This window comes from Lissotriton helveticus, chromosome 12 (genome assembly GCF_964261635.1).
Source record: "Lissotriton helveticus chromosome 12, aLisHel1.1, whole genome shotgun sequence".
Classification (NCBI taxonomy): domain Eukaryota; kingdom Metazoa; phylum Chordata; class Amphibia; order Caudata; family Salamandridae; genus Lissotriton; species Lissotriton helveticus.
Genome location: NC_136073.1, coordinates 616,554,439 through 616,567,763, shown reverse-complemented (window position 1 = coordinate 616,567,763; position 13,325 = coordinate 616,554,439). Strand labels below are relative to the sequence as shown.

General features: G+C 43.9%; 1 protein-coding gene across 3 annotated transcripts in view; it reads left to right on the top strand.

Moving 5' to 3' along the window:
• The window catches only part of NTRK1 (neurotrophic receptor tyrosine kinase 1), a 541,605-nt gene that overhangs the window by 521,290 nt on the left and 6,990 nt on the right, over positions 1–13,325 (top strand). For all 3 annotated transcript variants that reach the window (XM_078669330.1, XM_078669329.1, XM_078669331.1), the window contains one exon: positions 5,065–5,223. In XM_078669330.1, coding sequence (XP_078525456.1) covers positions 5,065–5,223 — 159 coding nt within the window. The remainder of the gene's footprint in view (positions 1–5,064; positions 5,224–13,325) is intronic.

Below are 13,325 nucleotides of genomic sequence, written 5' to 3'. Positions count from 1 at the left end.
AGGAAATCTTCACCATGATCAAAGATGTCACCATGCCTCTGCCGCCTCCAGCAATATCATGCCCTCACAAGACCTTTCAACAAGCTCCCAGAACTCTTTTGTAGCAAAATCACCTCCATATACAGCAGCTTTGTACCTCAACTGGACACTGTCACCGTCACAACTGAAATTCTCATCATGGAGGCTGAACGAACTTTGACCTCTTGGCTTGCCGGCACCCTTGTCAAAACTGCTGCTACCATGAAGATCATGCACTTTGAGGCTCCATCTGAGCCTTGCCCCCACCAAGCTTTCACCGATGAAGCACCAATACCTATCCTCGCCGCCTCCATCAATTCAGTTCCAAGACACCTGAAAACATGCCAACATCATGCCCCTTCTCAAGAACCCATCTGCTGACCCAGCCATTCTTTCCAACTACAGACTGATCTCCCTACTACCATATACAGCAAAGAAAATAACCAACCAATGCCTCAGCGACCATCTCAGAAACCATCAGCTCCTCCAAGCCATGTAGTCTGGATTCAGGTCCAACCACAGTACAAAACAAAACTCATTACTGCATAGAAAACATCTGCATGACCCTTGTCAGAAAAGTCACACTGGTCCTCGTTCTCCTGGACCTCTAAGCAGCATTTGACACAGTCTCACAACCGCTCCTCATCAGGAGGATGCACGAGATTGCATCCAAGGACCGGCACTTCACCTGATCTGCTCCTTCCTAACAGATAGAACACAAACTGTCAGCCAGGCACCTTACTCCTCGGTAGCCTGCAAATTCATCTGCAGAGTGCTTCAAGCCTCATCGCTCAGACCAACCCTCTTCAATGCATACATGATCTCTCTGGTCAAAGTCATCTCTGTTCACAATATTAACATTTTAACATTCTCTCCTACGCAGACGACATGCAACTCATACTCTTCCTCTCAGGCAAGACCCCTAACACAAGAAACAAGTTCACAGCCTGCATGACCGAAGTCACTAACTGGATGAAAGCCAACTATCTCAGGCTGAACGCTGACAAGACAGAAGTAGTGAACTTTGGTAAGAACACCTTACAATGGGACTCCAACTGGCGGCCGACCAAACTTTGATCCACACCCAGAAGCCACGCCAGGAGCCTCAGAATAGCCAGCAACAGCAAATTACACATGACCGCACAAGTCAAAGCCATCACAGCTTCCACACCATGGACATGCTAAGGAAGACCTTCAAATGTCTCCCAAGCAACACTAGAAAAACTACCATTCGCCCTAGTCACCAGCGAGTTGGACTATGGGATCACCCTCTACACTGTGACCATCAAGCTGCTCCCCAGTAGACTACAAACCATGCAGAACTTGGCAGTTAGGCTCATCCTCAACTTTTCACACAAAACTGACATCACACTACACTTTAGGGAACTACACTGACTCCCGATACACACACACACCGAATTCGGACTCCCCTCACTCACTTTCAAGGCACTACACAACTCAGGCACCACCTACCTGAACAATCTCTTCTCCTTCCACCACCCACCCTGACATCTCTGCTCCGGACCTCTCCGACATGCAACATCCGATGCATATACAGAACCAGATCTAGAGGGCAGGCATTCTCTTACATTGTTCCAAAAATGCAGAACGACCTCCCACTCCACAACAAAGCACCATTCTCTCTTCTGGAATTCGGCAAGAAGCTGAAGTCCTGGCTTTTCAAATAACAAACCTACTATAAGCAGGCCTAGGTACACACACCTGCTCAGCACCAGGATACTCTTGTGGGTGATAGTCTGCTTTATTAATACACATAACAAACTTAGCTTTGAAAGCCAAGTAGCCAGCTTAAATAATTCACAGCAGTTTTAAAGCAACCCACATTGGTCACAAAGAGCAGCAGATAAACAGTAAGTAGAACACCTTGCTTCCCCAATCTTTGATCGAAAGACTGAATTTTCAAGCAAATGAAAAGGAGCACACATAAGAGATGCAAAGCATCTTTGCTAAATACACTTAAATATGATGAGTTTATTTAATTAGCATTCCTGTTAATAATAAGAATCTGTCACTCATACGGAGCATCAGAACACTGGCTACAATGGTTAGACTTAACAGTCCACATCGTAACTTTGAGTAAAAGATTAACATATTCAAGAAAACATAGAAAAATAACACGAGAATCATTGCTCTTTGATACAGGTTGTAGGATTGTATGCAAATTGCAATGCAAATTGATACTTGTATAGCGCACTACTCACCCGCAAGGGTCTCAAGGCGCTTGTACGAATACCGCTGTGGAACCCATCCTGGCTTTCCCTGTGAGGTGTCCACTCCTGGGCACCCCCAAGGTGGAGGCCAGGCATCCTTAGCGTTGTGGGGGCCGTTGTGGAGATTAAGCAAGCTATTGCCCAGAGTTGCAGAGTGGGACTCCATGATTGGAATAGGCATCCAGGCGAGAATTATCAGGTCCGTGGAATTTTTGAGCCCAAGACCCGCCGAGGCAGGGAATTGAACCCTGGTCCCGGGCTAGATTGTATGACTAATGGACCAATAAATACAAGATGTGAAAATGGTTTAAATACTTTCCAAACATTAGAAGGTTATGGCAAATATGGTGACATTTAAATTAATATATTTCAAACTTGTGGGTAAGCACTTTGGGGCAGATCTACAAGAAAGTGCTGCAGCTTGGCACCGCCAGCTCTTTGGCTGCGTCACGCTGCAGAACTTTCAGAGCACAGGAATGCGACATATTTACAAGAATATGTCGCATTCCTGTGCTCTCCCCTACGCTGACGCACAAAGAGCTGCCAAGCGCCGGCGCGGGCACCCTTGCAACAAAAGTGACGTACTGGTGGCGCAGGGGGCGTGTAAATCTGCCCCTAAGTCTGGATCTCGATTAACCATTCATATTCTCGTATTTATACTTTTTACATAATTCGTTCACCTGTATTTGTTCACATTTTATTCTTTCTCATACAGTAAGAGTGTTTGCTGCTATGCATTTCTGAATAAGTAAGCCAAAATGAATAGTCTTTATTTTCTATTTCGCACTTGGTTCATGAAAGGTATACATCAAAATACATACAAGGAACAACTCTAAAGGTATTCTGAGCAGTAAATGTACTTTTATAGCCAATGTATAAATGAAAGCATGTAACATAAGGATTTCAGGCAGCTTAAATCTGTTTAGTTCTGCACATGTCTCCACCACTAGTGCAGCGAAATCTGCAGTAGTAAATGAGCGGGAAGTGGTCGGAACAAGGAAGGCTGTTTGACTTGTAGGGTTTGAGAAAGTCAACCAACTCTTAGGCGTTCCTGAACTCTAATCCAACCCTTCCCAGCTTTAAATACTTTGAGATGTATACTAGCTAGGTGTCAGTAGCTCCACTGAAAATAGAACTGATCTCCCTCAGATTTGGTGGTAAGGGCCTGGATTACTTTGTCCCAAGGAAAACACGTGTACTCAGCAGAGAAAAAGCAAAAGTGTGTTCTATTCCCCTCTGCGTAATTCTGTGCTACGCAGAATTACTCAAAGCGGGAGTGGGAGCCCAGGAGGCACAAGTCCTGACAATTCAAGCATTAATCGTGGAAACCTTTGTCAGGCACTGCTTTCCAGGCATACTACTTGGAATGCATGAAATTGCAAAAAGTAGTGAATATGCACCAATAATACTTTAACGTTTATTGATTTACCCTTTTTTTCTTGAATTGGTCGCTTAATAATTAGGCTTAAACCTTATAAAGGATCTTTGTAATTCGAAAAGGTGCTCTGTATAATAAGCCGGGCTGAAGACGGCTGAAATGCCAGAAACCGGTCCTCTGAAGCTTGTTCCCGGTCCAGGGAAGGCATGGCTTGGCAGTTCGGGCTGGACTGTTCCCATGAGGCACAGGGTCAGACTGATTTGCATATGGCCATGTCTGAGCTGGGGTGGCAGAGTGGGCTAAAGAGCGGTGATGGATTAGACCCAGATCTGTTGACTGTGCGTGAGTGTTTGATTGGTTCAGATGCTCCGTCCATCACCACCCCCTTTTGTGCCACTGTATAATAAGGCAGGCTTAGCAATATCCATCAAGCAGTGTTGCCTTACTCATGCCCCTACTCACTTATTTTTGCCAGTAACAATTTCCCTTGTACATTAGCTATTGTGCAATAATCAGACTTTGCCTACTTCACCTGTAGAATTTGTTTGCAGGCAGACTGACTGTTTAGCTAATATCCTTTTCTTCATGTGTTTCCTCGTTTTCCAAATTCTGGCACCAAAACAGATTTCCTATGCAGTGATGCATTCTTACTACATGCTATGAGTCACTTGCTGCCAGTCACTTTACTCACGTTTTCCTGTAATGCTTTTTTTTTTCCATCGGCGGACTCCGTACTAAATGAGCCAGTTGGCTCAAAAACTATTTTCCCTGAAACAGAGAAAATACATAAATGCGCCGAGTGCACGCCTGGAGAGCTCTAGCAATAAACTAATGCATCTTTCTTCCACTTAGAATTAAGTGGAGTGATATCGATGAACATTTAAATACAATGTGTTGGGCGCAGCCCCTCCCAGGGATTTTATAGCCAAAGTGAATTCTGAGTACCTGCAAGGCCTGGTGCTGAGGCGGGGGAAAGATCCATCTTCATTTCTCTCAAGGGCTCTGCTGGGATTTGAACTTGTGACATCCTGAAAGGAGAGGGCTTTTTCCCCTTTTAAATCCTCCAAAGATGCCTTCGTGTCAGACCCGTATTCATATTTAATGTAGACCCAGGATGGGAAAATGGATGGATCCTGAGCACTTAGTGGGTGGAAACATCTCCTTCTAGGCCTGGGACTGTATACGGGGCAGGCGCGGTAGAGATGAGGAAAATAATGCATAGCATAATTATCAAATTAAGCCATATCGACATATGGGATCCTGTTTTCCAACCCTTTGAGTTGTATTTAAAGTTTCCTTACTGCCTGCCTGTTATTTAATTGCATATTTGCTAGGAATCATCCATATTAGGGTGCAGGGTAGAGCATAGTGTTCTTTTCCTGGTCAAGGAGTGATGCATCGTTGCTTTATACATGATCTGGCCTTGTGTTCCGGCAGGTCGGCGGTCGCACCATGCTCCCTATCCGCTGGATGCCACCGGAAAGCATCCTCTACAGGAAGTTTACCACAGACAGTGACATCTGGAGCTTCGGCGTGGTACTGTGGGAGATCTTCACCTACGGGAAGCAGCCGTGGTACCAGCTCTCCAACAATGAGGTAAGGTGGGCCAAGACACCGGTGTGGGGAGGGGAGACGGAAAGCTACGCTCACAGTCTAGGATGCCTAAGATAGTGATAATGTAATGCAAGGTAACAGATTGTGTTTAACACTGATTGCAAAAGTCACACCATTTTCAAAGCAAATTCAAAGATGCTGGGCAAGTAACCTTCCAGACATTGAAGCTTATCACAAAATCATTCACGGGTATAAAGGTTGAATTTCAAAACATCCACCTCTGGTAAGTCAAGGCGGTAAATGGTGCCTCTGCTCTGGATATGTAATGCTGTGAATAGTATATGTCGCCCATCCAACACTTCTAATGCAAAACATTACTTTGCTGGACGTTCGACTTTTTATTAAAACATTACAAAACACAAAGTCTGGTTTCCATGTTACCATTGTCTTGGCACCACATTAAGTTACCTTATAGGATCACTGACATATGTAGACTACTCCTCCACTTCCCCATCCTCCACTTCCTGGCCACTTCATCCTTGGCTGGTGGATCGTCCTCTGTGTTTGATTTAATGTTTTCCCTGTGTTGAGCATTAGCATGACAGCACCTAGCTCTGGTCAGACAGGTAGGGGTGGACATCATATAGCCCAACACATCAGCCTGGTATGGCCCTGCTGATGGGGGTTGGGGATCTCCCTGCTGAGCCAGGTCACATGTCCATGCACCTTCTAAAGCGCTGAAAAGTTAGGGAATATCCATCCTTGAGGACCCTGTTTTGCCCTGGCTCCATTAAGCACTTAAAGTTCATCTCACAAAGTGTCCATAATTAGTTAATAGGATGAAAGCTCCAGCAGATACCATTTTGGCTCACCCCAGTTCATTGCATGGAAGCGTAACTGATCCTTAATGTTCAACGACTGCGAGTAGACTTGTCAGTCTGGCTACTCTCTGGAAAGGCGAAAAAAGAGAGTGACCCAAGGTGGCAAAATCCACTGGGTATGTACCCCAATGCTATGTAGTTCTTCTACGGATAATCAGCCATAAAACACATCAGGAGCTCAGCTGCATGTTCAACGGGAATATTGCCCAAGTATCAGGCCCTTAACAAAACAGATGATCACCCCAAATGATGCACAAACGCGAAGAAGTAATACTTCTAGATAGTATGAGAGGGAAATGCCACATTTTTTTGCCCATTCAATCGCCACTCTTTAAATAAGAGGACTTCTGAGAATTTCCCCACCAGTGGCCAACTCGAAATCAGTAAAGGGTGTATGGAGGTGGCTTTAAGAGTCCATCGGGGCCAATGTGTAAAGACATTTGAGAGTGTTAGTTGTAGAGCTTCTGTAGTGCTACTTCACATACTCAGAAATACCTTTGTGAATTGGCCCCCTAGTAAGGATATCTGGTGCCCTAGAGGATCAGCTTCTGAGTAGAGCATTGCAGCTTCTGGTATTTCCCAAAACAGCATCTAGTTCAGCGGGCTAGGACCAAGGGACTGCATCAACGGGATGTATGACATTACAACGCATGCTTTTACCACGCATGCCTTTACAACGTGGTTTTTACAACGAAAACCTTTACAACGCATAGCGCTTTGGGGTGCTGGATAGTGAATAGTTTAATTTACTATTCCAACTCAAGTCCCCGTGTACACTAGGGAAGGTGTTGGATAGTAAATTAAACGTATTCCCTATCCTAGAGCGCCCCCCAGCGCAATGCGTTGTAATGGTTTGCATTGTAAAAGTTGCATCGTAAAGGCACTTGCGTGGTAAAAGTTGCGTTGTAAAGGATGTTTCCCGCATCAATGTGTCAATGGATGGAGTCATCCGGTGCTGTGTCACATCTTGTTACTTCATTAGAAACTCTGAATCCCAAAATCATCCACTGTTTGCTGCTTACTAGCTTTCGGTTTAAAAGGAAGGATTAATAGGTTGTACATCACTCTTTTATATGACTGATTGACATAAGATTCGTGCCCTGTAGAACGTGATAGGAATAAAAGTTGCAATAACCAATTTACACTACACCATTCACAATTATCCAAAAACGTATAAAACAGTAAGTCGTAACATGTAGAATGTCAACCAGTTAAAAGCTGACGTCTTTTCCACGTCATCAGACATTCTTTAGAATAGCTGGTGTGTATTATTACATTATTCCATAGGTTATTTTACATTCTTTTCAATGGTCAGCAGACATCCTTTACAGAAGGATGCTTAAGTGATCCAGTTCTGTTTACACCAGTGCCTTACCAGCTAGAAAATTTACACTCACGAAGGGGGAGTGTTTGTCATATAGTAAAATGACACTTTTTTTTCTCTAATGCTTGGGAGAGATTCTGGCAAGAGAATCTAGTGTGGCAATAGGGTTAAAAAAAATTGAATAACTTCTGTATCCTAGGACGTGTTGAAGAACCGCATTGTTTCTTCTGCTTGGATAGGAACAAAATGTACTGTACAACTACACAGCACAATTCAATACAACATACTATAAGATTATTAAACTGAAAGATTGAAACCATGTTGTCCACTCAGTGTAATTGTATTTACAGGCCCTATTGAGATATTCAGTCAACCCAATGAATACAGCGGTGCCTATCATTAGAATGGTGGGAAGTAAGTAGGGTGAAGTAGCAACATAGCCAGGCTCCCATCTCGTGCTTAGAAGCAGAGGAACCCCCGTGGGACAAAGCCCTCCTCACGAATCCGCATGTTATGCCTCATTCCATGGGCGAACCTCATAATAGGCGATATCACCCCATCCAGTAAAATCCGAACATGTCAGGGTCAGAAAGACATCTCAAAGCAGGCGGTGTATAACGAGGGAGGCCTGAGAGTGGAGTATGTTTGCTTTGATGAGGCCGAGAATGAATAGAGACCTCAGCGCTGACTGAGTTCCCGGCTACCGTAGAGCACAAGGCGTGCATATGGCACTTCATAAGGAATAACTAATGATTAATATGTCTGTCCGCCGAGAGCAGACACCGAGGAGAGGGATCAAGGGCTCTACGTCGTCCGCGTGCCAAAGTGCGTGAAATTGTCAGAAGCCTCGCGCCCCTCCCAGGCCAAACCCCGTCTGCAGCGGAGAAAATGGAATAATAGATTTTCATTTTCCAAAGTGTTAAAGACATAATCTAATTTGGCAGTTCTTTGCCCCATTGTCCGCCCACAGCTCTGAAATCCGACCCGCTAATGAACTGGCAGAGCCGGGGCTAAGTGTCTCGCGCGCCGTCCCCGCGTCTCCGGTTTCGCGGAGCCCGGTGCGGCTCCGCGAGGAAGGGAGTGGAATTTCTCTGAACACAAAATAACTTGTGTTTTTTTGTTATCTCTTCTCACTTGCTGCTGACGTCCATTGTAATTGCATTGTCTTTGATTTTCTTTGTAAGAGAAGCAAGGAACATTTGTTAAGTTAGAAAGCAAAGTGTACTCCTGGAACAAGCGCAAAAGACAGTAGGGGTGGAGGATTTTGGGACTCATTTATAAGAAATGACGCATCGCTGTGTGAAAGCAGCGATGCATCACTTCTCAGTGCGCACTCCTTGCAACATACCTGATGCGTCATATTTAATGTATGACGCATCATGTCGCAAGGAGTTACAGATACGTCGCATTGCTGGAGTGTGTCACAAAAGTGACGCAACTCCAGCAATGCGTCCTTTCACATGGGGCAAGCCCCATGTGAAAGGTCAGTCTTACGCCTGCTGTGAGGCATGTGCAAGATTTTGACGCAAATTTCACTGCGTCACTTCTACGAAGCTTTTTGTGGGGGAACGCCCCCTGCATACATTATACCTGACGCAGGTATAATGTAGCGCAGCGGTTTACAAAGTGACGCATCTGCTTAGATGCGTAACTTTGTAAATAGTGCGCAACAGGAGGCATGTTTAACGCCGCCGATGCGTCACAAAAAGTGATGCATCGGAAGCGCAAAACTGATGCAAGGACTCATAAATGAGGCCCTTTGTTTCTTGTTTACGAGGCGTGGGCCATTTAGTCACCTTTTACACACATGGTCGTGCGACGCAAAGTGACGCTAAAGGAATCGATGATCAGCCAATGATTGCATAGCAAGGAAACCATGGGGCCCGGTGCAAGCAAAGGAAATGGCTCCTGTGTCTGTTGCTAATGTAGTACTATTCTGCAATGTTCAGGGTTCAATGAGCCAATGGGACTGGCTGCGTGCCCCGTGTTGAGCTTTCACTCTCCAAAAATGCTTTATGTGAACATTTTGGTACAAGTGCAGCGCAGACCATCAGCCTATGTATTGCCCACTCAATGGGGACATAACAGGGCGGAAACCACAGGCGCCCCATATGCTTTTCAAGCAAAAAAAATATTTTTCAAACGTAAGCATGAAAACCTGCACCGAATGAAACAAGGCACAAACAACGCACCAGCAGTTTTGTGTGATACGCCTCCCGCCTTCATGTGCCTATTTCCTCAAATGTACACGTCGCACACAGCTTGCCCTTGGTTGGCCATCTTCTATCTACAGCTGTAGTTTCACCCATATAGGGTGGGAGCTAAGGCTGCAGGGATACATGGTAATGGCTGCCTAGGGGACAGTGTCTTAACTAACATATTTTCCTTCTGCCACCAGACTGGAGCAGCAGTGGCCAATGAGAGTAACTATTGCTGCACACAGGAGCACACTGGCCATTCCTGGCAGCGGGTGCCTTTCACCCCCGTCTAGAAGGGATCCTATTTGTCTTCCTATTGTATTTTTAACTTTGCCAGTTGCTAACAAATAATACATTTAGTGAAGTTTAAAAACATTTACATGAAGTTGAGATGTTATTATGTGTAACTCCACTCCACCCTGATAGTTACAATAACTACACCAGTATACTGTAATTTTTCGTGTGCAAATCTACTGCCCTGGGTGAGTGTTGGGTGTTCCATGGTGGAAATGCCAGCCTAAATAGGTAACACACACAAACCTAAAAGTTTGAAAATTCAAGCACTTTTTGCACACACATGTTCACCTGGAAACAACAGAAATTCACATCATATTAAGAGCCATCTCGGCCAATTGAGAAGGGGGCATCTTCACAAGCAGCACATCCAAACTAGTGTGTGCTTTTAGAGATAAAAAAAATTATTATTGATTTTAGCTAATGTTTTCTTTATAGATGAAGACCCAGCATCCTCAGAACAATAACGTTTTCCAAAAGCCACGACAAAATGAAACAAGCATTGACAAAAATAAAACGTATTGCAGTCAAAACCAGATATATTTGCCTTGCCCATCCTAGTTTAAATTGTTTTACAACTTTATTCAAATTCAAAAAGCACATAGAATCTCATTTGCCTTAACAGAGAGAAAATTATGATAAATTCAGATGGAACTGCATCAAGATCCATCAGCAAATGTTAAAAATGTTGATCTTCGTTGATCTTCAGAAACCGCCATGATATTTGCTAATCCAAACCACATTGCGTCAGTGTATTTTGTCATACCCCTGTGGGCATGTTTTTATCTCTTATATATCATGGGCAGGCTTACAGTTTTCAGAATCACTATCAATAAAATCAGCCTTCTTCACATTGCCTGTACTCTGACCTCCCCAACCTCTAAGTCATGTATACTATGGGAACTTTCCAGATGTCCACGCTGGCGATAACTCTCTACTCTATCATGAACACATCACTAAGCTCATTGGACAGCATCAAGTTCTGAGGTGTGGCTTGCGTCATTACATTGAGGTTCCCTGCTTAGTAAAGGTGTCAGCAAGATGAACAAATGCCAGTTGTGTAGAGTGAAGCTTTGGCTCTAATAACAGTTAGATAATGGCTTCACACTTTCTCCAAGGATTTATTATAGGTCTAATTAACGTTCCCCCACTGCCAGAACCTGAAAGTCTGGAATGAGAAGATATTCACACAAGAGATGGAAAAGTCTGGCCAGCCATTTTCCACCTGTCACCCATGCTAAAGACCTGTTATGGTCAATCCCTTGTAGTAGTAACCTGCAGGGAATCAGCCAGAAAGGAGGCCTTTAAAACTGCTTCCCTGGCCCCCTTGAAACCCTTAGGGGTGCATTAGGTCACACTTTAGACCTCCTTCCATTCTCCCATCATTTTACATGTTGTTTATCATTCCCCTCTGGTAGCAGTAGGTACATTGCAGTCACCTGTTGTGGACTGCCTCCTGCATTACTCAAATATTCAAGAAGGACTGCTTTTGGCGGGCCTCAGACAATTCTCCCACCTACGGGCAAGAATCAACCTCACTTCTTCATATCTAAGCGCAGAAATGGGTAAGGGGGTTGTGGAGGGCTTGATGTATCTGTTGATTTGGCCACATCAAGAATGGCTAGTACTGTATCATTATTACCTCGTGCATATTGCATCCTATCCGTGCATACATTTGGATCCTCTGAAACCTAAAGTGCAAGTAAACATTGCATTAATGTACACATACCATTACCATCTGCATCAGATCTTCTAAATTAATTTTCAAATGACAGAGCTGGCAGTTAACTGCCATAGGGAAATCGACATCCCTAAAACTGATAGGGCAGAGGAAACCAGAGCACAGCAAAATGGTCACTCATCAATTTTTGGTGAATATACATTGTTTACACTTCTCTAACTGAGGAAATCAGTTACTTGACCTAGGGTGCGGCAAGATGTGCCCCTAGAGCTCTGTACCTTCTTTCTATAGGCTGGTGCAGCCAAAGGTGTATTCGAGAAGAACACAAATTGTTGGCCTCAGCTTGACTGTTAGGGTGACCACCTCCTTGGTCTTAAGGGTCACTGTTTCTAGTCCTAACCGTTCCTTTGATCACCTAACACATTCTGACTGTTGTAGTCTTGCCTACGTTAATTCAGCATCACTTTACACATCAGGAGATATGAGTGATCTTGCTGACAGTTCACTAATTGAGATCTTTGGCAGCCAAGATACAGACTTTCTGAAAGAGATATCACTGCATCTGTAATGGTGTCTCCTCTGACATATCCATGCTGTGAGCCACCTGTTCTGGTTCTTGCAATATGTACTCTAGAATGTGCAGACATTAAAAAACCCAAATTCCAGAAGATGTACCTGTGTCCTCAGAAATATTAAAGAAACTGAAGCAGTGCAAATGGCCTATGTGGTAGGCTGTGATAGCAAAACCACATTGCAGCCTTAAATGTCTTGAAATATTCTGAGCTGGTGGGCCCCTTACAACCTGGAAAATTTCATCTTGGTATTTTTTGACAAATTTAACACCACAACTGGGTTGGGTATGCCAAGGTTGCTAGCTTACCTTGCCTACTGGAGATGAAGACCTAAGTGCTAGGAACCGAGGAGACAACTTAGGGCCATATGTATCAAGGAACCAATTTGCTATTCTGTAATAGCGATTTTTAAGAAATCGCTATTTCAGAATCGCAAATTGGTATGTATCAAGAAAATTGCAATTATTTTGCGATTTCTTGATATTCCTTAATCGCGAATTCGCAAATTGCGAATTCGCAATTAAGGAATACTTTCCCATTCATTTCTATGGGCCAGGAGGCGATTCGCAATTTGCTAATCGCAAATTGAGAATAATTTCAAGGGTGCAGGGGTGTCCAAAGGACACCCAGTTGCACCCCTGAAATAAGCATAGGTGCACATTTGGTGCACATTCATTCCCTAAGGGCATGTATGTGCGTCACATGACACTTTGAAAAATGCAAAAATGTGCATTTTTCAAGGAATTCGCAACTTACCACCAACTAGAAGTTGGTGGTAATTTGCAATTCCTTAATGCCATTTAGCAATTTTTTGGGGCTTCTTACATTGCATTTAAGGAATCGCAAAATTTGTGATTCCTTAAATGCAATCGCAAAATAAGGAATCGCAAATTTTGCGATTCCTTATTTTGCATGCAGATTTGTGTGATACATACCATTTTGCGAAAATGCGTTCGCAAACGCCGAAATTCTCTGAATTTCGGTGTTTGCGAACGCATTTGGGCATGATACATATGGCCCCTAGTGATTAAATTGATGCGTACCTTAGCTTCAGTAGTGAGGACCCTCCATGGTTTGTGCACAAACATGTTTTCGAGCATTGTGGCTCCTTCTAGTGTAGAAGTAGCGAGTTCCAAAGATAGGTATGACATGCTTTTATCATTTCACTGAAATATTTTGTGGTTTTGTACAGAG